This window comes from Sinohyriopsis cumingii, chromosome 15, assembly GCF_028554795.1.
Source record: "Sinohyriopsis cumingii isolate HCF-2022 chromosome 15, ASM2855479v2, whole genome shotgun sequence".
Classification (NCBI taxonomy): domain Eukaryota; kingdom Metazoa; phylum Mollusca; class Bivalvia; order Unionida; family Unionidae; genus Sinohyriopsis; species Sinohyriopsis cumingii.
This window is the reverse complement of record NC_142975.1, coordinates 53,699,457-53,721,408: the sequence shown is the minus strand read 5'-3', so window position 1 is coordinate 53,721,408 and position 21,952 is coordinate 53,699,457. Positions and strand designations below refer to the sequence as shown.

At 33.7% G+C, this 21,952-nt stretch overlaps 1 protein-coding gene across 2 annotated transcripts in view; it reads left to right on the top strand.

The window, feature by feature from the left end:
- The first annotated feature begins 168 nt into the window (after positions 1 to 168).
- LOC149781812 (uncharacterized) overlaps positions 169 to 21,952 on the top strand; it is a 22,575-nt gene continuing 791 nt past the window's right edge. The window contains exons 1-6 of one of the 2 annotated variants that reach the window (XR_016414790.1): positions 169 to 366; positions 7,014 to 7,156; positions 9,403 to 9,533; positions 13,174 to 13,240; positions 14,048 to 18,281; positions 18,372 to 21,952. The exon at positions 18,372 to 21,952 is cut by the window's right edge and continues 791 nt beyond it. Coding sequence is in view for 1 of the 2 variants with exons in the window: in XM_089935984.1 (XP_089792110.1) it covers positions 293 to 366; positions 7,014 to 7,156; positions 9,403 to 9,533; positions 13,174 to 13,240; positions 14,048 to 14,178 (546 nt within the window). In the remaining variant the exon portion in view is untranslated. Of the gene's footprint in view, positions 367 to 7,013; positions 7,157 to 9,402; positions 9,534 to 13,173; positions 13,241 to 14,047 lie in introns of both variants that reach the window. The other variant, XM_089935984.1, reaches the window with a different exon arrangement.

The window sequence follows — 21,952 nt, the reverse complement described above, 5'->3', positions numbered from 1 at the left end:
ATTTTAGAATTTGCATTCGATACTGTATCGTATTTTATAGACATCAAGCTTGATTGTGTCTCTCGTCCTTCTTCTTCTGTGGCCAAAGCAGACATCCGGTTCAAGTTAGGGTTACTAACATTCTCTTAACTTCAGCTGTAAAAGTAATTTGCATCCGGTCACCATTTGTAAACAACTTGTAATCGTTCCGCGTAAGCAAATTACTTGATAATCAAGCTAAAACAAATTAGAATTAACAATCTGGCCACTTAGCTGCAAAAACTAGTAATATATCGTTTTCGAAAAGGAAAATATGTTTCATTACCTTTGGGCACATTCTGTTTACCACGTAATGCGATGGTTTCCACAGAACAACAGAATAAAAATGTGAGTATATTATACCTAATTTCGAGTCTCTTGTTTTCGTCAAGAATGTTTCCATACACCAGCATTAGTAGATTACTTCATTTTATACCTCTGCATGCACGCAACTAAATTGCATTACTGTCAAGATTTAAAAGTGATGTATTGACGTCAATTAAATATGTAAAAATATGTAAATGAAAGATGTGACCTAATGACGTGGTGCTCATCCAGTCATATGCTGTATACATATACAGTACCACCATGACGGCCAATTCGGCGCCTCGGGTAATTCTGCGCAACGATACGTCATTTCTGTAAACATCGGATCACGTGTTTTTTTTGGTTCAAAATGCCATTTTATATTAAGAAAGAACGATTGTACATTAATTAAGGAAAGTGATATTCATAAAGTGTACAAAAATATCCCACATTTAGACTCAAAATGCACATGAAAATGTGATTTCTAAATGGCAACATATAGATCCCACAGGTGCTCGACGCGAGCATGATGTTGATAAAAAAAAAATAATCTGAAAGAAAAAGTCATACAGAGTGACAAAACTAGGACCCTCTTGTCATAATATTTAAGAGAGAAGGTACGGAATATCCAAATACTTCATTCCACCCGTGACCCTCAATTTCCTTCTGCTATTTCTGTCTTTAAAGGCACACGTCTACACTGTAATGTTTTACTCCGGAGATATTTTTCTATTCATCAAGCCATTATTGTCTTTTCTGCAATGTACCAACGTGAAGTTACGGGCTCCAAAACGTTGCATTTTCACGAAGTTTTACTGCTGAAACAAGTCCGTGCTTGTCTGATAATAAGTATACCTTTTGAGCCAATCATATTTCTGCATTGACGTGTGTGCCGCATAGTTTGCCTATTTTGAAAATAGAGATGCATGTATACGATGTATGTGCAGCAGAGATCTTGGAAACGCTTAATTACATGTATTTGGATGCCAGTTTTTGATCTGAGACACAGAAAATCACTGAGGCGGGAGTCCTCCGTACGCATGTAATAGGTGTGCAGCGAAATTCAAAGACTTACCAGTCTTGCTTCAGCCACCTGCTTTGTGGGAAAATGTGTTGATCAGTTAGCTGTGCTGATATTTACAATGACAGAATTCAATGACTGAAAGACTTCTTGATGTACATACATGTTGCCATTATAAGAGTACATCAAAAAGAACATGATGCAATAGCTGGGCAGCAAGTTCAAAGGATTTGACTGGCAGCTGGGTAGAAAATGTACTGATATTTACAGTGATTGAATTCAGAATCAGAAAGACCCAGAGATGTACATGTGGTCATTTACAAAAGTACATCAAATAAACAACTTTAGCTTTCGTTATTGTGTTCATGTCTAAATGTATCGAACTAGGTAGTGCACGAGAATGTTGAGACTTAGACAAAATGCCATTCGTAAATTTGGATAAGTATTTTGGGGTTAAATGGCAAACTTGTGAAGATTGTAATGAGATTCAGAAGAGTGCTAAAGCTGGTAGAATTGATAGTTCAGATAGGATAGTAGCTAAGTGTAAGAAAGTGTGTGATGCCTAGCTTAGTATTTGGAATATGTCCTTACTTGGATTGACAAAATTCAGTATCACTCTGATGGGCGAAGAAGAGCTATTTAAGAGGTACAAGACTGACCATACTTTGTTTTTATAAATGCCCATCACCTTAGCCCGCTTAGTTCTAGTGTTGTAGCGAAATGTATTCATCAATAGATCAGTAGCTAGGCCTAGCATTGATATCAATTACGTTGACAAACAAACTCTAGCCCATTCACAAGCAAATGTTTTGATAGCTGATTGACCATTAACTCTTGTCCAAGTAAGGTATCAATTTCCTGCAGGTTATCTTTTGATGATAAAACATGCAAACATGTTTTAAGATCAGAATCGGTGATCTGGATATATATTAACTGCCTCTTGTACACGATTTTGTCCTAAAATTAGTTGGAAACTGTAAGTGAACGAGTAGGCCTAACAGGAAATAATGGCGAACTTCGCTAAGTCTGGGATGTACCTGTTTATTAGGTTGTCTGTTTTCATAAATCATCAGGCAAATATTTTCAGAAAAATATACAAATCATTGAAAGCAAAGCCCAAGTATTATTTTATTAAAGATTTAACTTTAGAATGCAAATTATGTTGGTTTGAAACGTATAAGACAATGCTATGTTGTGGAATTCGCAATATGCGCATTAAGGTCTAAGCTGTTTTCCGACTTGACACGTATTTGCGAAAATACAGGGGGGAAACAGCAAATCAGATACTATGTGATCATTGCCTAAAATTACTACAAGGACGTAGACCATAAATTTGCAATCCTGTCAACGGACTGTTGTAAAGAAGCTATATTAAAGTGAGTGATTTCATTACGAAAACCTCTCCATCTAAAAATATATGCACTCAGATCTGTGTTGATTCTGTGTGATAGACGGGACTGCAACTTTTGGTGGTGGGACTCTTATTTATACCAATATGGGAGTCCTGGACTCCTAGTTTTAAAATCCTAGCGAGACCTCTGTGCAGTGAAGAAGACAATGTCTAATTCTTGCATGGAACAGGATTCCTAAAGTTGAATCGAGTTAGTGGTGTGTAAAAACTTACTTTTGCATCGACCACTGTTCTGTAATTCAAGAAGGAATGCATCGTAGAGTCGCAAACATGGTACATGTAGCTTTCTTCACCGGTTTTCACATGTGTATGCACTTGTCGAGGAGACAAAATTAGTGAAAATGCCACGTTTCAGAGCCCATAACTTCAGTTTGGTACAATGCAGAAAAGTCAATGATGGCTTAATGAATAGAAAAATACCTAAGGAGTAAAACAAGCCATATAGTATGATTGTGTGCCTTTAAAGACGGGAATAGCAAAAGGAAATCAAGGGTCATGGGTGGAACAAAGTATTTGGAAGTTCCATATCTTCTCTCTTATATATTATGATAGAGAGGGTCCTATGTCAGAACGGGTCATGGTGGAAGTCTTAAGTATTTTTGTCACTCTGTATGATTTTTTCCTTTACATTATAGTATTTTTTCTTCTCGATGTCAAGCTTGCGTCAAGCACCTGTGGTAGACCCACTACATGACCTTCTTGAACTTGTAACCCAGAAAATCCTATTTACTATGCATCTTTTAGAATAATACAAATAAACACATTATATAAAAGGTGGAAATGTGTACCTTAAAACAATACTGCAATTTAATCCAAGTTTCCAATTTTGCAAGAAGTTGTCCCACAGGTACAAACTCATCTGCTACCCAATGTGTCAACTTGCTGCTAGAACATAAATTCTCAACAAATTCCCCAGTGTATAGCCTGTTTCTAAATTCTGTAGTAATTTTTTCCCCATTAACACATTGCATCCTATACATTGTTGGTTTTCTTCCACATAATGATTCTTTTTTATAAAATGTTGAACTTTACTAACTTTTTTACAAGATCAGTTTAGTTGGCTTAATATCTCTTGCCATTTATTGGCATTTTTAGGTTGAATTTTGTAAGGCTAACTATAAACCTGGCCTAATTACTCGACTGAACTGCTGACAGAAACAGTCCAAAATAATATATTTCATTTCTGTAGCCTGATGGATAAACATTACATCTTTTCAAAGCTGTTTTCAGAATAGGCCGACATATCGGGAGTCAGGAAAACATGTGGGTGGTATCCCCTGTGTCCAAAATTAATATTATTTTGAACAGAATATTCTGGTGACAATTGCCTCTTTTCAAATGGTAAGCATTGCTTTATTTTATTTTCATCAATCGTACAAATTCGGTATGCATTTTGCTTCAATATTGGAGATGGAAACCTTATGTGCGTGGAAATGCCCGTTAGCATTGTATACTTATACGACAGTGTCAGCCAATTCTGGGCATCAGGTAATTTTGTGCAACGATACCACATTCCTGTAAACATTGGATCATGTGTTGTTTCTGTTTAAATATCCAATTTGTATCAAGAAAGAATGATCATGATATTCATAAAGTGTACAAAAATATCCCACATTCCTACCCTGACTGCATATGAAAATGATTTCTAAATGTCAACATGAAAACCCACTCCATGACCTTCTTGAACTTGTAACCCAGAAAATCCTGTTTATTATGTATCTTTTAGAATCATAAAAATAAATACATTATATAAAAGATCGAAATGTATACCTTAAAACAATACTGCATTTTAATCCAAGTTTCAGATTTTGCAAGCTGTCCCACACGTTCAGAATTGTCTGCTATCCGAAATGTGAACTTGCCACTAGAATGGTATTCTCGAGAAATTCCCTGCTGTATAGTCTGTTTCTAAATTCCTAAGTAACCCCCCCCCATATATGAGACATTGTAAACACATTACATTCTATTCATTGTTGTTTCTCTTGAACATAATGGCTTATTTTTTTTTATAAAATGTTGAACTTTACTCATTCTGGCATTCTTACATTGAATTTTGTAAAACTAGCAATAAACCTAATTACTTGACTGAAATGCTGACAGAAACAGTCTAAAGTAATGTATTTCATTTCCATAGCCTGATTAATAAACATTACCCTTTTCAAAGCTATGTGCAGAATAGGCAGACATATCGTGAGTCACGAAAACACAGAGGTGGTATCCGGTGTGTCCAAAATTAATAATATTTTGAACAGAATATTCTGGTGACAATTGCCTCTTTTCATATGTTAAGCATTGCAGCATTTTATTTTCATAGATCGGCCGAATTCTGTATGTTTTTTGCCTCAATATTGGTGACAGAAACCTTAGGTGCGCAGAAATGCCCGACAGCATTGTAGGACAAGTCACACATGTCATGTAGGCATTCAACACCAACTATTTCAGTAATGGGTGTTATTTTTTAAAATTTGATTCTACAGATCTTTAAGTGGCAGGTGTTCATTTGGATTTGTATGTATCCATATTCCTTTAAAAGGTCATTATTTAGACGAAGGACATAATGAACCTAAAGGTTTGTTCCAGTATGATCTTGATTGATTGTCACTTGCTGTGATGTCACAATATAAGCTAAGCAATTGATAAATATACAGCTAAAATAAATAAATTCCTTTGTATGAGGGCATCAAGTTAGGTTAGTTCTTAGCTAGCTGTGTTACTCTCTTTAAATAAAGTCATTATTATTTTTATTATTATTATAAACAAATTCATATTAACCTTGATGCGCTCTTATTTTGACCCAAGTTTAATACATGGCCACCATTACAAAAGTTGGTAATAGTGTTTAACTGGACTAAACTAAGGAGACTTCAATCAGTAATAGTGTTTATCTGGATTAAACTAAGGAGACTTCAGTTGGTAATAGTGTGTATGCTTTGTTACAAACATGAGCTTAAGATAAATGACCTGAAGGAAAACACACTTACACTATCTGCTCTATTGATGGATATGGGATCAAAGTAGTATCCACTGATGAAAGATCTGGGGCTTTAATGTTAGTATTACATGCCGCTCACAGCATTGACCCATTTAACCCATCTCCTTCACTTGTCACACTATTGTCTCAGAGGTAGATTGACAGCCTAAAATGCAAGCATGTGCTGACAGAAAACAGAGTTGATGCAAAAAAGTTACACTTAACATTCATCTAGGGTATGCTTCTATCTGCTATAATTTTTTACTTCCATGATTTGATGTTGTAATACACCAGCTACCAGAGACCATCCTTGGTACCTAGTCAAGTAAGTTAAGATATTGTCACAGATATTTATATTTTTGGGTTGATGCCTTACTGCCCAAATTATGATACTATGTAGTGGTCAAGTGATTCGGGAATGAGAGGCCAAATTTTTGCAGGTATATCTCACACCCCCATATGGACCCTTTCCTACAAATTAGGATCATATTTCTTTAGTCACACTTTACTTATGCTGATCTCTTTTTTCTAATAAAAAAATTATCACACAAGCAAATAGACGTGTTTTCAAGTTTTCTTGACCTATAAATCTGTAGGTAAAATAGGAAGTCCCTTAACATACAGGAAAAAAAATTCAGAATAAGAAAAATGTATGGATTCTTCTTAAATATGAATATTGCTACAAGGAATCAAACATGAAGCCTTTCATACCAACATCAGCTTAGCATGCTAAAAAAATAACAGCTGTTCATTGAAATGATGTGACAGTGACTAACTTGCAGGTCATTACCTTAATTAGTTAGCACAGTAATACACTGATCTCACTTTATGACCAAGTTGGTGGTGGTATGCAAGTGATGTTATAAGTGAGGGAATGCTATATTGAGTTATTTTCCACAAGGCAATAAAACATAAAATTGGGATATTTCATTATTTGAAATGACATTAGTTGGTTTTCATTAGCCAAGAATTAAAGTGAAGTGGGTTTTCATTAGCCAAGAATTAAAGTGAAGTGAACTAAATAATGTAGTGATGACAAACATTTTTGTCCAATTTAATTAGATCTATGGCCATACCAATATAACAGATGGGTGAGAACCATTGTTTGATTTATTCTCTTTTTTATATTGCCAATGCATTGGATAATATTACAAACTGGCTGGTCAGCACTACCAAAAGAATTTAAAAGTAAATGTGATTGAGAAAAAGATTGAGGTCTAACTCAGGATAAATTTAATTTTGCGGGTGGCTAAAATTTCATCCTTGAATATCATCTGTTTTTACAGATTTTTTGTCAGTCTGCTGTTCACCCTGATGCTGTTGATCCCCCAGATCTACATCCTGGCCATGAAAAAATCATCCCGCTTCTGTGCTGGACATCTCTTTGAGCTTCTCATTGTCTCCATCATTGTCACCTTCTTTGTCATAGGTGAGAAATTTGTAAAGTTTAGTCTTCTGAATTTATTGTAAACAGTCCTGTGTTTTCTTTCCATAAATATTTAGCTGTTTCCATAGCCATAAAATTTAGCAATTCTGTTCAGAAATGGGATTTTGAATTTATTTATTTTTTGTTTTAGTGATTGTAGCTGTAAAGAGATTAAGATGTTTAAGGAGGTAAAATTTGACGGAATTTATTCCCAGTCTTACTTTTAGACTGCTAAATTGCTCAATTTTCTACACTGGCAAAAATTGATGCAATATATTATTTGATCTGAATGCGTATATTTTATGAATTGGATATCTAAATGTTAGATGTTCATGGTGTTACCTATGTTTGAGTTAAACAGAAAAACGATAAATGTTCGTGATAGGAGTTCAAAGGAAACCATATGGATAAGAGAATAAATTGGCATGCAGATATAATATATGCAAAAAAGAAAGCTCAACTGTGTAAAGTTACATGAAACTACAATAACAACTCTGCTAAACATTTAAATATGCATTCTTTCAGGACTTCTTTTTTTTAATTGTCTCATCTTTTACAAATGTTGTCTCTGCAATATGAAAGAAGAAGGTCAGTGGAGAAGGTGTGAAAGATTGCAAAGATGATCAGATTTATTAATCAAGAAATTTGAGTAGATATACTCACTTTTAGGTTGAGTCCAACTGCAAACAGCATAGACCTTGATCTGTCGGCACATTATGAAATGGCAGATCAGATCTGGGGATCAGTAGTTTCCAGTTGGACTAGACTCATATGTGAGTATATATGGTAGTGGATAATTGTGACAAATTTTACTAAAGAGGTGGACTATTACTTCTTGTTTACTTATGGAGTCTGTACCAGTTGTCCTCATAATAAGTTTTCATTTTGACTATCAAACAAAATTTTCAGTAAATTATCAGATAAACCCGTCTAACAGATTGTGAGAGTAGATCTGTGGACATTTGCCCAGCAAACTGCATGTATGTTCCTCAAAATTTGATAAATCCCTAAAGACTGTACATGAATTCTTGTCTGAGCTCACCAGACAGAAGTACATAAACTGTCTCCCTGACATCTCCATCTATGAGCATTGAGTTTATGTGAAATTCAAAGAACAAGTTCTATAACATCTCAAATACATGCCAACCATTTTGGTGTAATCATTAGACCTTTTTCTCCTAATTATGTTGCATGCTTGCATGTATATGGATTAGGCTATTAAAAAATAAAATTAAAATAAAGCAATAATGAGTTGTGTTGTCATTTTCATTGTTATCTCTTTGCTTTCACTCATATAAATTTGAGAATATTCTTGTAAAGATGACTGCTGTGCAAGAATAGCGTTAAGATTATTTTCCTTATTTGCTATTTATAGCAATTGTACATGACCCATTTCCAAGAAAACGGATGGTTTCTTCAAAAATGAAGGGGGCCATGAGTGGATGAGTGGTTTAAAGCGTTCTCCGTTACGGATCTTTGCCATCTCACCTCTCTCTGCATGGGTTCAAGTCAAGTATTTGGCCAATGTGGGTATGTGAGAAAGCTTGCCAGTAGCTTTTCGTGGGTTGGTGGTTCTTCTCGGGGTTTTCCCAGGTTCTTCCTCCACCATTAATACTGGCCGCCATGCATAGCCTATTGTGTACTGAAAAATAACATTAAACCACACAGCACCATCAAAAATGTTTTTTTTAACCCACTTTTGGTTTTGAACTGTAACTCCTTCAATTGTTGAAGGGGGCCCTGAGTGGCCAAGTGGTATAAAGTGCTCACCGTTACAGATCACCTCTGTCTGTGTGGGTTTGAGTCTCGGGTTCGACTAATGTGGGTATATGAGAAAGCTTGCCAGTAGCTTCTTGTGGGTTGGTGGTTCTTTCTGGGGTTTTCCCGGGTTCTTCCTCCACCATTATTACTGGCCACCATATATAGTCAGTCTATCTTGTGCTGAAAAATGGTGTTAAACCCTACAACAGCAACAACAATTGTTGAAGAATTTCAACCAAATATGGTATTCAACTTGATTTTTAAGAGAGCTTGGCAGAGTTTGATTGTCAGAGCTGTGCATCGCTTAGCAAAGTTATATTGAATGTTAGATGCACTCACTTTTGTTTCTGCAGAATAAATTCTGTGCTTATTACTCCAATGGAGTTTTAAGGGAAGCTTGATATTGATGAAGCCAATGGAAAGCTTAGAACTGATATTTTACTTGTGAACTTCTGAGTCTACATTGAAAATGTTCATTGTTTTTACAGGATTTTCTTTCCTTTTCTCCATAATGATTCCAGTGCCCAGACAGATCAAAGTTGCATTCCATATCTTTGGGATGGTTGATTTTATAGAATCACTTGTTCTACTTGGATTTTTTCTACAGTCAGAGGATTGTGTAAGTATACTATAAGAGTCACATATGTTCTTTAAATCACAAAACTTTCATGAGCATATAACAATTTCATGAATTTATGACAATGATTTATCAATAATGGGGATAATATTCATGGTCATGATGCCAAAATTTAAGTTCCAGTTTAACAATAATGAAACTGAATAAATCAACCACTATGTTACAAGCTAGGTTAAAAAAGATGGCATAAAATCTTATGTGATATTTTTATGGTCACACGCACACACAACCATTGATGTCTGACAATGTCCGGTGCTAACACATTATAACACAGTTGATAAGTGAGGGAACTTGCACTGAGGGATGTTCCAACAGAGGTGTTGCCATAATAGTGAATAAAAATAAAAATAAAAGGTATTTTTTGAGGTGATATCACATTTTAATTGGTCCTCATTAGCAATGATAAAACAAAGGCTGGACAGTTATATGGGATCCTGATCACCCCTTTCTTACAATAAGGGCAATATGCTGAGGGGCTTTTTAGTGAGGATACAGTGTGTCCTGTGTGATTTAAGTAATTTTCTGTACGATTTTTAAAGGAGCAGCTTTTGGGTGCCTTGATTTTCAATCAGAAACCATGATGACTCACTGATTAGCATTCCAGATTTGAAAGGTGCAGGTTTTACTTAAAGCCCCCATGGCAAGTCTCTGAGAAAGACTTTTACTCCTGTTCCTTCAGTATGATACAATATTTTATTCAGGAAGTGAAATTAGAAGAGGCAAAAATAGACATCTGCAGTGCATATTCAGTTTCACACAAAAATAACTCTTGTACCAGCTTGGGCTTCATGTACTTACTGACCATTAGGAAATTCCTCTAAGTCATCAAGAGGCTTGATTAAAACACTCAGACCATATGACAAGCTTCTCATTACTCAAGATTACATAGCCCTTTAACATACATTGTTAAGATAAGATAAGAAGATAAGATAAGAATTCTTTGTTTCAGACTACATAGTCCATACATCTCAGTTAAAATATAGATATTAAGTAAAAACATTGTAAACATAAAAGAACATATATATCATAAGTAATTGTAAGGAATTAAAGAATTATGGATTTATCATGATGAATCATCTGGTCATTGATGATGATAGTGACTGAAGGTCTGATACAAATGCAGTTATGTTGATTTTAAGACTAGAGAAAATGACTTAAATGAAATTATTGATGATGACAAAAAGGACAGTACAGGGAATGATAGTTCAACCATTCAGGCATAAAGAATGTATAAGAAGACACTGATAATTGTCCTAAATACTATTTTTGACTCAAAAATGATTTTAATGATACAATTAAGAAATGATCACATTATTTCAAGGGAATTTAAATATTCATAATTGTGGTGATGTAGGAAGCAAGTGACATTGATAGAAACAATAAAATAATAGGAAATACCCCCTGAAAGTGAAATGAGTCTTTAGATTTTAGCCTGTGGGCTATAAGGGCCCCATTTGTGGAAAGTTGGGGAGAACACTGATGATTTAACCATTAATTCATTAGTTTACTGTTTAACACAGCTGGTCAACCATGATCTTTGTTGGTAAACTATTATTCAAATTCATCTATGCCAGACATGAAAAAAAATTACAGATGGCATCATGTTTATTAATTTTTAATTATGAAACTGCAATTTTCAGGATATAGTGATTGGGATTTTTTGCAGCATGTAAATACCACATGCAGTGTTGTACCTACAATCCCAAGGTCAGAAGACAAGGTGTCTCCTGCCCTTCACATCTGGGGGATGCTCAAGATTTTATGTGAGAAAGAAAAATAGGTGTACATAATGTTAATAGTGTAGAAAAATTAAATAGTTATATTAGCTTTGATAGTCTTGTGACCTTAACTTTGCCATCTACATTGTACTATCATATTTTCCATGGACACTTAAATTATATTAATAAACATTCTACATGGTTCAAAGTAGCTTGAAAAAATTCCATGTTTAAATGTCTGGTAGACCTCAATTGACCTGCACCATGGAGTTTTCTATTCCAGGTCTTGCTCTCAGTTAATTTTAGAATTCACTCATTATCTACCAGTACACATTATAATAAATATACATTTTTCTGAATATGTTTTCTTTTAAAATTAAGAAATTAAATTAATGAATTAATTAAATGACATATTGTTTATTTGCATAAATGTAGTCTCATTTGTTACCAAATCAACCTCGAAGTTAATTAAATATTCATTGCATTAAGGTTACACTACCAGTTGTAACAGACTTTACATTGCAATTTTTGGCCAACTACCTCAGGCCTTGAGTGTTTTTATTGTCAAATATACTGTTTTAAAATTGGTTTATTAATTTGTCATCTTACAGATTTTATCACATTTAGCAGCTTTGGCCATTGCTAGCTTTATTTTTTTCTGATGAAAAATTTCATTCAAGGGTGAACGGGTAGAGATTTATGGGGACATACAGCAAAAATGCTGGAGACCCACAATCCATTGCTCATGGGGCAACACTGCACATATTCATCAGTTTCAGAAAATAATGGGGAAAAAATGTGACCAGGAATAAATTTAAAAATAATTATATTTTTGAATGAGACAGACTTAAGATTGCTCAAAATTTAGTTAGATTATGTATCATGGAATGAGATGCTGTGTCATAATTCTATAATATGTAGGTGTTTTATTCAGTCTTTCATTTATTCACAAAACATGGAGTTAGTCTTACTTTTTTCATTTGAAAGTGAACTGATAGATCACTTTAAAAAATATTGTCACATATGTGGCATGAACATGGTGTAGAAATTTAACAATACAGGTACCAGTATTTGTTTTAAGATACAGTACTTATGTAGAATATATTACGTATTTTATAATACAATACCAGTAGTAATTTTATAACATAGTACTTATTCTAAAATACAATTCTTATTTTACAGGACAGTACTCATTTTACTATACCATACTCATTTTACAGTACAGTACTTATTTTACAGTACAATACATATTTTACAGTACGGTAATCATTTGAATATACAGTACTCATTTTACAGTACAGTGCTCATTTTACTATACAGTACATATTTTACAGTGCAGTAAAATCATTTTACTATACAGTACTGATTATACTATACAGTACTCATTTTACTATATTGTACTCATTTTACAGTACAGTACTTATTTTACAGTACAATACATATTTTACAGTACAGTAATCATTTGAATATACAGTACTCATTTTACAGTACAGTACTCATTTTACTATGCATTATTCATTTTACATCATATTATAAATGTATTTGATGTTACAAATATCTTAGAGGTTACTGATTAGTCTAGTGCATTTACCTTTGTAGATCACACACAGCTTACCTCTGTCCATGTTTTTTAGCCTCAGCTAGACCAACATGGAGAGAGTTTGCTACCTAACATACTATATAGCCTATCGTGGACTGAAAAATTATGTTAAAGTCCACAAAAACATAACATAGTACATTTAAGTTTCATGTGGTAGCCAAACCTGCCACAAAGGTCATGTACATCACCTTTCTTCAATTACTGCTTTTTCATTTGAAACATTAATTTGGTAAACATTATTCTCTCTGTAACAGCTGCCTGTTCTAGTTCATTTTTATCACTTCATCATTATATCAATATACAGAAAAGCAGCACCCCTGAGCTGTACTGGATATCAGCCACATTGACCTGGTTTTCTGTTGCAAGCATGAGTAAGTCTTGCTTTTTAATGTTATTTAATACCTGCATGATTAAGTGCATTTTAAGATATGTAATGAATAATAATAATAATAAAAATAATAATAATAATAATAATAATGATAATAATAATAATAAAAATAATAATAATAAAAATAATAATAATAATAATAATAATAATAATGATAATAATAATAAAAATAATGATAATAATAATAATGATAATAATAATAATGATAATAATAATAATAAAAATAATAATAATATTTTAATAGCAGATAGCTCAGTTGAGTTGACCTGATTTCCTTTGAGACCCTTAACTGTCTTCAAATTTACAAAGTATTATCAGTTATATGAAGACAAATTATCCTTATGCTTGTTCTATTTCCATCTATCTCTCTCACTCTCTCTCTCTCTCTCTCTCTCTGACAAAATAAGTATTACAGATAAATAAAAATACATTAAGGAAACAGGAGGATTTTTAAGGGATAGCAAATTTAATCATGTAATATATATGATTTTTCTAAGATAAATTCCCTCATTATTTTTCTTACAGTAATACCATTTCTTTGATGAATATTGAATGCCATTAATGCCATTATAACTTAGAGAAAGGGTCATTTCTAATGTTCCTAAAAATGTAGTGGCTGTCGGCAGATTTTAAAAACATTGAGACAAGGTGATCAGGATTTTGATCAAGCAGGAATCTACCTATCCTAAAAATGAAACAGTTCAGAGTTTGAAGTTTCAGAGGTATTACCTTTTGCAGCCAATAAAATAACATTATACTTAAAAAATTCTAATATCATTTCTTTTTTCAGTTTTCTTTGCTCTGCTGTTACCATTCTGGATCCTGAATGAAGTGAAGAAAAATTCTGTCTTGGATCCATATTCAAGAACAGGGATATGTTATGAGCCTGTCTCATGCTGCAGTTGTCTGTGGCATATTTGAGGAGTCTGTTTATGTTTTCACCATTCCATAATATTCATCACCTGTATTCATTTGTTTATGGACAGGATCTATTATTTTCTTCAGTATTATTATATGAAATCACCCCCACCCCCCAGCAATTTAAAACACAATGAAACTTAATTATAATAATGCAGATGTCGACATTTTCTACTTGGTTCAGAATAAGAATACTCATGGGTCACACTACCAGACAATTAAGCCACCTAAAAAATATAATAATTTAACTTCTTTCATTAGGAAAGTGAAAATGACTTTGCCCTGTGATTTTTTAGAGATACATGGGGCAGTTGTAGTTTTTTTAGATGCTCCTTCACCATAGCCAGGTAGTTATTTGTAGCTCAAGTTGAAATGTAGGTCAGCATAAAGCCATCAAATAGCTGTTGTTGCTATCAGTTGCATTGACAAACAAATTCTTGCACATTCACAGGCATGTGTTTTAATAGCTGATTGATGTTAGCAACTGTCACTGCCGAGTTTCCACAAGTTACCCATTGATGATAAAAACATACAAACTTGTGTTTTGAAGCTTCGGCAATAGATTGAAAATAGCAATTTGTGCTTTTAGAATAGATTTGTTAATCTGAACTGAAGAGCGTGCATTATTTTCTTAATAAAATCAGGTAAAAACTAGGTGAATCTGTCATGTGGAAATAATGACAGACATTACCGTGTTTGAGAAGTACCGCTTGATCAGATTGTCTATTTTTTAAACATTGGGAAAATATATTAAGTAAAATATACAATCCATAGAAAGTTATTGAAGATTTACCCAAAATGTAATTATATAGGTCAAAACTTATTGAACAACGTTATGTTGTGCAATTTGAGAAGCACTGTAAAGTCAAAGTTGTTTTCTGACTTCACTAATTTTTATGAAATTACTAAAGAAATGCAGCAAAGCAAATACTAACCAATGCCTAATGTAACTACAAGTACATAGACAAATAATAAAACCTTAAATATTCAATCATATCAGTGGACTGTTGTAGTGAAGCTAGAAAGATAATAGTCACATTAAGAAAACTCCTTTTTAAAACAGATGCGCTCACACATTGGCTGTGTTGGTTTTGTTGGTTAGAATGATTTAGTTCAATCATGTCTTGACTTTAATGCTTCATTGTGTTGTTTATGAATAGTTAATAATGTTTTATCAGAAACAAAGAAATTAGGATGAACAGTATGATCTGAACATGCTTACTGTCTTGTACATGGTACAGGGGTTGTCTCAAACACATTATGATCTGAATATGCTTGCTCTCTTGAACACGGTACAGGGGTTGTCTCAAACACATTATAATCTGAACATGCTTGCTCTCTTGAATATGGTACAGGGGTTGTCTGAAGCACATTATGATCTGAATATGATTGCTCTCTTTTACACAGTACAGGGGTTGTCTCAAACACATTTAGAATTCTTTTCAACTACCATTTTATAAAGAACTTTCAAAAAGTAAAAACAAACTCTCTTGGGTTAAGATTATTTTATTAAGTATGTTTACTAACTTGCAGTTACAATATTGTAATCTAGTTACTCCTATCAGTTAAAATTCATTACAATGTATAGCTTTTCCTGTGCTTTTTTAAGGTCACATGGCAAAATACACTAGATATGAAAATGATAATGTGTATACAAATACCAAATGTGGTTATAATAAACATAGAACTCAGAAAATTTTCTACTTGAAAATAAAGTATTCCTTACACCCAATGTTAAATGCAGATATGCACGCTGGGAAATAGAGGGCATAATTCAGTAAGATAACACACAAATTTCTTGCTTTATTCCCGCTTCTCTCTGTTCAACTCTCACTTCAACCTGTTCTGTCCAAAAGGAGAAAAAAGAAAAGTCACTTTTACCTACAATATTCAAATCTAGCTTGACCCCTTATATATATATATATATATATATATATATATATATATATATATATATATATATATATAAGCTGACCCCAACAATCACAATTAGGCTAGTGAGTGTATTTACATAATGGTGCCACCACTTGTACATTGCAGGTTTGGACACACAATGAATGAAGTATATTCTGCTGAATGAAGTACAAATCAAATCATGGGCACCACTGCCCTAAACTTGAATGATATCTCCAAAGTACAGTAATGAAGTTTCAGAAATAATGCTTCAAAAATTATGCTAATACTGTAAAAACTGAGTTCTAGTTTGCATTGATGTAAGCAACCTTACACCCTGTTTTACGAAACTACAGTAATCGTGCTAATATTATGGAGTGAAAAGTGAAAGGCAATTACACATCAAAGTACTGGTATAGTTGCCAGTCAAAATTCCCTCTTGTCCCAAACCAGTTTCAGGGTTTTAATGATTTACTGGCCTGTATTGCTGTCAAAAAACAAAAGAAAAATCCGCCAATTATAAACAAAGGAGTCGTTGAAACATTCAGTTTTCCATTGTGTGGAAAATTATGATTTTGTTCAGCCAAAACAAAAGTAAAGTAGATTGATGATGATCTTAGTTGCTCTGTATTTAGAATTTTAGCCTTTATTATTACCATTCTTTCATGATGTTGTTGCAGGGTTTAATGCCATTTTTAAGCACAAGATAGATCATACATGGCAGCCAGTATAAATGGTGGAGGAAGAACCTGGGAAAACCCCAGAAAGAACCACTGACCCACAAGAAGCTACTGGCAAGTTTTCTCACCTACCCACACTGGCTGAGCCTGAGACTCAAACCCATGCCAACAGAGATGAGATGGCAGTGATCCATAATGGTGAGTGCTTTATACCACTCGGCCACTCTGGGCCCCCCATTCTTTCATGAACATGTAACAGTGATGCTGGTTATGTGCCATGCACAATTGAAAGTGTGTACCTTTTCATAAAGATTACCTCAATTTGTAGCATGGCTTATATCATTGAAAAAGAGTAACTCATGAGTGAGTGCATCAACATAAATAAAACAGCTTTTACCGTCTTGCTGTAGTCTTATCTGGAAGAATGTGATTTGGTCAGAACAATGAATAAAACAAATCAGCATTTAATATGTTTGGGAATAAACAAGGATTAAAGTGATGCTAGGCACAATTTGCACTGTGTAGTGGGTAAGTGCTGTACATTATAGTACAGTATGGTCTCATGGGTAAACTCAAACCGGCCTGTAAATTATGAAGTCATTATTTACCTTTACTTAATTTCGTGTTGGAGAAATCAGAAAATACGCACATGCAAAATAATAACAAAAGCAATCATTGTAGTTTAAAACGTGTTGGGACACCAAGAATGTATTTTTTCTAAGTGCATATACATCTTAGGACACGGATTTTTATTTTTTTTAAACTTTTAAGTTTATACCCTGACCCGGGTTTAAGCTGACCCCCCCCCCTTATAATTTATATAAAACTTTTTGTCAGCAGTGCAACAAAGTAACTTTTTGGGTCTATACTTGTACTGTTCTCTTGTGTAATTTCAACCAAACAATGTTGCAATGTTGTTCAACCAAATGATGTTTGTCTACATCTTTGTAATTTCAGGTGTAATGATATTTATTTTCACATGTTGAAATTATTCCTCATTTTTGTGTCAAATATGTCTAATTTAGATATTGCAGCTTTCCGTCCAGATTTCAACACATTCCGTCCATGCTTTTGTTTCATCACTACATTATGACATACTTTTTACACACACAATCACCCACTATTACAATGATACTGTTCAAACCTGATTTTATGGCATTCACTCCAAACATATTCTTTGTAAGTAAATATAAAATGTATATTGTTAGCTGTTATCATTGTATTATTTCATCGCATATTTTAGAGTTAATGTACATTTTGCTTGCTTGTTCTTTACATCAAATGATCAAAGTGGATTGTGCAATAGGTAATTTCATTGGCTTCTTGTATAGTTAAGAGACCCAACTGCACTGCATTAACACAAATCTGCCATTGCATAATGTGCCAGCAGATTTGGGTCTTTGCAGTTTGATAGGAGTAATCAGTAAAATCAGTAAAACAAACCGTACAGACCTTGATCTGCTGGCACATTATGTGACAGCAGACCAGGTCTAGTGTTATTTATAGATGGCACATTATATGACAGCAGACCAGGTCTAGTGTTATTTGCTGCTGGCACATTATATGACAGCAGACCAGGTCTAGTGTTATTTGCTGCTGGCACATTATATGACAGCAGACCAGGTCTAGTGTTATTTGTAGATGGCACATTATATGACAGCAGACCAGGTCTAGTATTATTTGTAGATGGCACATTATATGACAGCAGACCAGGTCTAGTGTTATTTGTAGATGGCACATTATATGACAGCAGACCAGGTCTAGTGTTATTTGCAGATGGCACATTATATGACAGCAGACCAGGTCTAGTGTTATTTGCAGATGGCACATTATATGAAAGCAGACCAGGTCTAGTGTTATTTGTAGATGGCACATTATATGAAAGCAGACCAGGTCTAGTGTTATTTGCAGATGGCACATTATATGACAGCAGACCAGGTCTAGTGTTATTTGTAGATGGCACATTATATGACAGCAGACCAGGTCTAGTGTTATTTGCAGATGGCACATTATATGACAGCAGACCAGGTCTAGTGTTATTTGCAGATGGCACATTATATGACAGCAGACCAGGTCTAGTATTATTTGCAGATGGCACATTAAATGACAGCAGACCAGGTCTAGTGTTATTTGTAGATGGCACATTATATGACAGCAGACCAGGTCTAGTGTTATTTGCAGATGGACCTGACTTATAAGTGTATATATACGGTTCTCCAATATTTCACAAGCAATCAGCAAATTGAGTTACCATTGGCTCCCTCCATATAAAGGACAATTGTTCATAAATGGTAAAATTTATGGGTTCCTTTTTTTGATGATCATTTTTAATCTTTATCAAAGACACACCTGTCTATAAAGGACAAATTTAGGTGATCTCCTGAATGTATTTTATAGACAGGTTTAACTGCTCATTTCAGGTTGATAATATATTCAGTTTTTGTTGTATATTATTCAATTAAAATCATTACTATAAAATCTAATGTCCGTAGGATTTCCACCATTATATTTTCCTGTAAATCCTGCAAATGGTTCAATCTTCTACCAGAATCGATTGTTTCCAAGCTGTTTTGTTGATTGGGGTAGACATTTAGGACTCATTAAAATACTGACAAATATTTTGCAAAGAATGTTTTAGCAATTGAGAGTTTAACCAGAAAACCCCTATATTTTGCTGTCAAAACTAGATAACACAGTACATTGTGATAGATGTCCATTTTTATTTTGTTAACACATATTTTCTCTATTTGTTTTATGTGATTTTGCTTTTCATCATTATGTATACATTAATGTTATACACTATTATCAGATATCAGTTCATCTGTCTTCTTTGTGTAGAGGTATGGTAGAGTCTTTATGATCTACTTTAATATTACAAATTGTTGTGGGGTACCAATTTTTGTGGATTTCCTTATTACCCTGAACCACAAAAAAATTAGCCACATATTTAAAAAAGCACCACCAACCTCTTTGTTTTTTTTGGGTATTGTGTTTCATTCCAAGAGATAAGCAAGATTAATTCTCTAATCTGGTTTTAAAAATATTAACTTTTACATGTATTTGTTTTAATATCACCTTTTAAAAAAAGGATTTTAAAGCATGTTATATATTGTTTTAATTCACACATATGTATTTGGTATCCAGTAGTCATAATTTACTCACTGCCTTAAATCAGTATGTTGTTAAAAAAAAGTTAGTATAGATGGAAATGAGAAAATGCATAAGGTATTAAAAACTGTCATTTCTGACAAGGAAAGAAAAAATAAGAAAAAACTGAGATTTGATATTCAAACAGATTCTTCATTAAAATGAAATTTTTGTCAGAATATTTAAATCCTCATGAAAGCACAACTCATTTTATCCATACTTCCGTTTCCTTAATCTCAGTGAATAACATGACTGTTAAATACAAAAACTATTGCTTGAAGTACAATTACCAATGAAATGCCATGTATATACAAGTATTCTGATTATGGCAAAGTTCTAAAGCTCACATTTCATCGATTTGAGGACAAAATCACTGAATCAGCATTGAGTCAAATTATCAGGTAGACAGATACTTGTCAGCAAAATAATCATGAAATCATTCACTTAATAAGAGTCCTGTATCCTCAAAGCCAAGAATAATTAGGTCCGATCTTTCATGCATTTTAATGTAACCTGCAGTAATCGTACTGTTTTATCAATTGAAGTGACCGTTGTTTGCTGTCGTCATTGTCTTGTATTCTTTATTTGAGGTATTTGTTGAGATTAATCAACAAAATTAAATACCTACAAATCTGCAAACTTTGGCAGGCAACCCATGAAAATGTTGTTACCCAAAACTAAAATAACTGAGACCTGTGAAAATAAATTATACTTCAGTAACACTTTTTATTGCATGCAACGAGGCAGTGTTCTAGAAGCAGTGCTATACGGTAATATTAACTTTCCCACTGCTGAATCAGCATCTTAGAGATCTGAGATAAGGCTGACAGGGTGATAGATGTAGGTCTGACAAGCAGGTCAGATATCGTTTGTATACTATTAAGGGAACATGTGTTTGTACAAACAGGTCTTTTCCTCTCTCATTACAAAACCCAAAAATTACAATGGTGACGAGGATATAGCTGAAAAAGCAGAGGCTAACAAGGGAAGAATAAGGACATTTGAGTCATTCTACTCAAAAATTATAACAGACCTGCTGCTATGTTGTACACTTGTAGTGAAATTCTTTATCTCTGATAATGGCTGCAAGTTTGCCCATTTTCCCACCATTCTCAGTCCATGAAGACGCACTGGACGTTCAATGGAAAAATTGGGACTTGATAACCTGATTGGCACGGACATCAGAGACCCAAAATATCGACGTACATTGCTTTTACACTATGCAGGAGATGAAGTAAACAGTATTTTTGAAACCCTCCAAGAGACAGGAGAAGAATATCCAACTGCCATAGAAAAGTTGACAAACTATTTCGCACCAAAGAAGAACCACAAATTTGAAATCTACAAATTTTGGCAAGAAAAAACTATATCTGACCTGCATCTAGCACACTATCTGTCAGCCTTATCTCAGATCTCTAAGTTGCTGATTCAGCAGTGGGAAAGTTTATATTACCGTATAGCACTGCTTCTAGAACACTACATTATTATTAGGACTAATATTATTAGGACTTAGCCATGAGAACTGTAAACCTACTTTACCCAGTTCTCAGTTTACCATTTTGTACATTATCAACAACAAAAAAAAAATCACTTGTGAATTTCTATTATGTGAATTTCTGTTGTTAAGAAATGTATTATTATTATTATCATTATGACTAGTTTGAAATAATACTGAACTGATTTACACTTTAAAAACAGATTTTAAATCTGAAAGAAAAGGAGGGATGTAGTGATCTAGAATCAGTGCTATACGGTAGTATAAACTTTCCTACTGCTGAATCAGCATCTTAGAGATCTGAGATAAGGCTGACAGATAGGGTGCTAGATGTAGGTCTGACAAGCAGGTCAGTTATAATTTGTATGCTATGGAATAAACGTGTTTCTAGAAACAGGTCTTTTCCTCTCTCATTACAAAAACACAATCATTACAAACCCCATTGTAGAAAATCATCCAGTGTTTAGCTTCACAAAACAATATATGAACAACTTAAAAACAGCATTGAATAACTATTACAAGAAATGTTTAGTTGGTCTGATTAAATGTGATTGATAACATT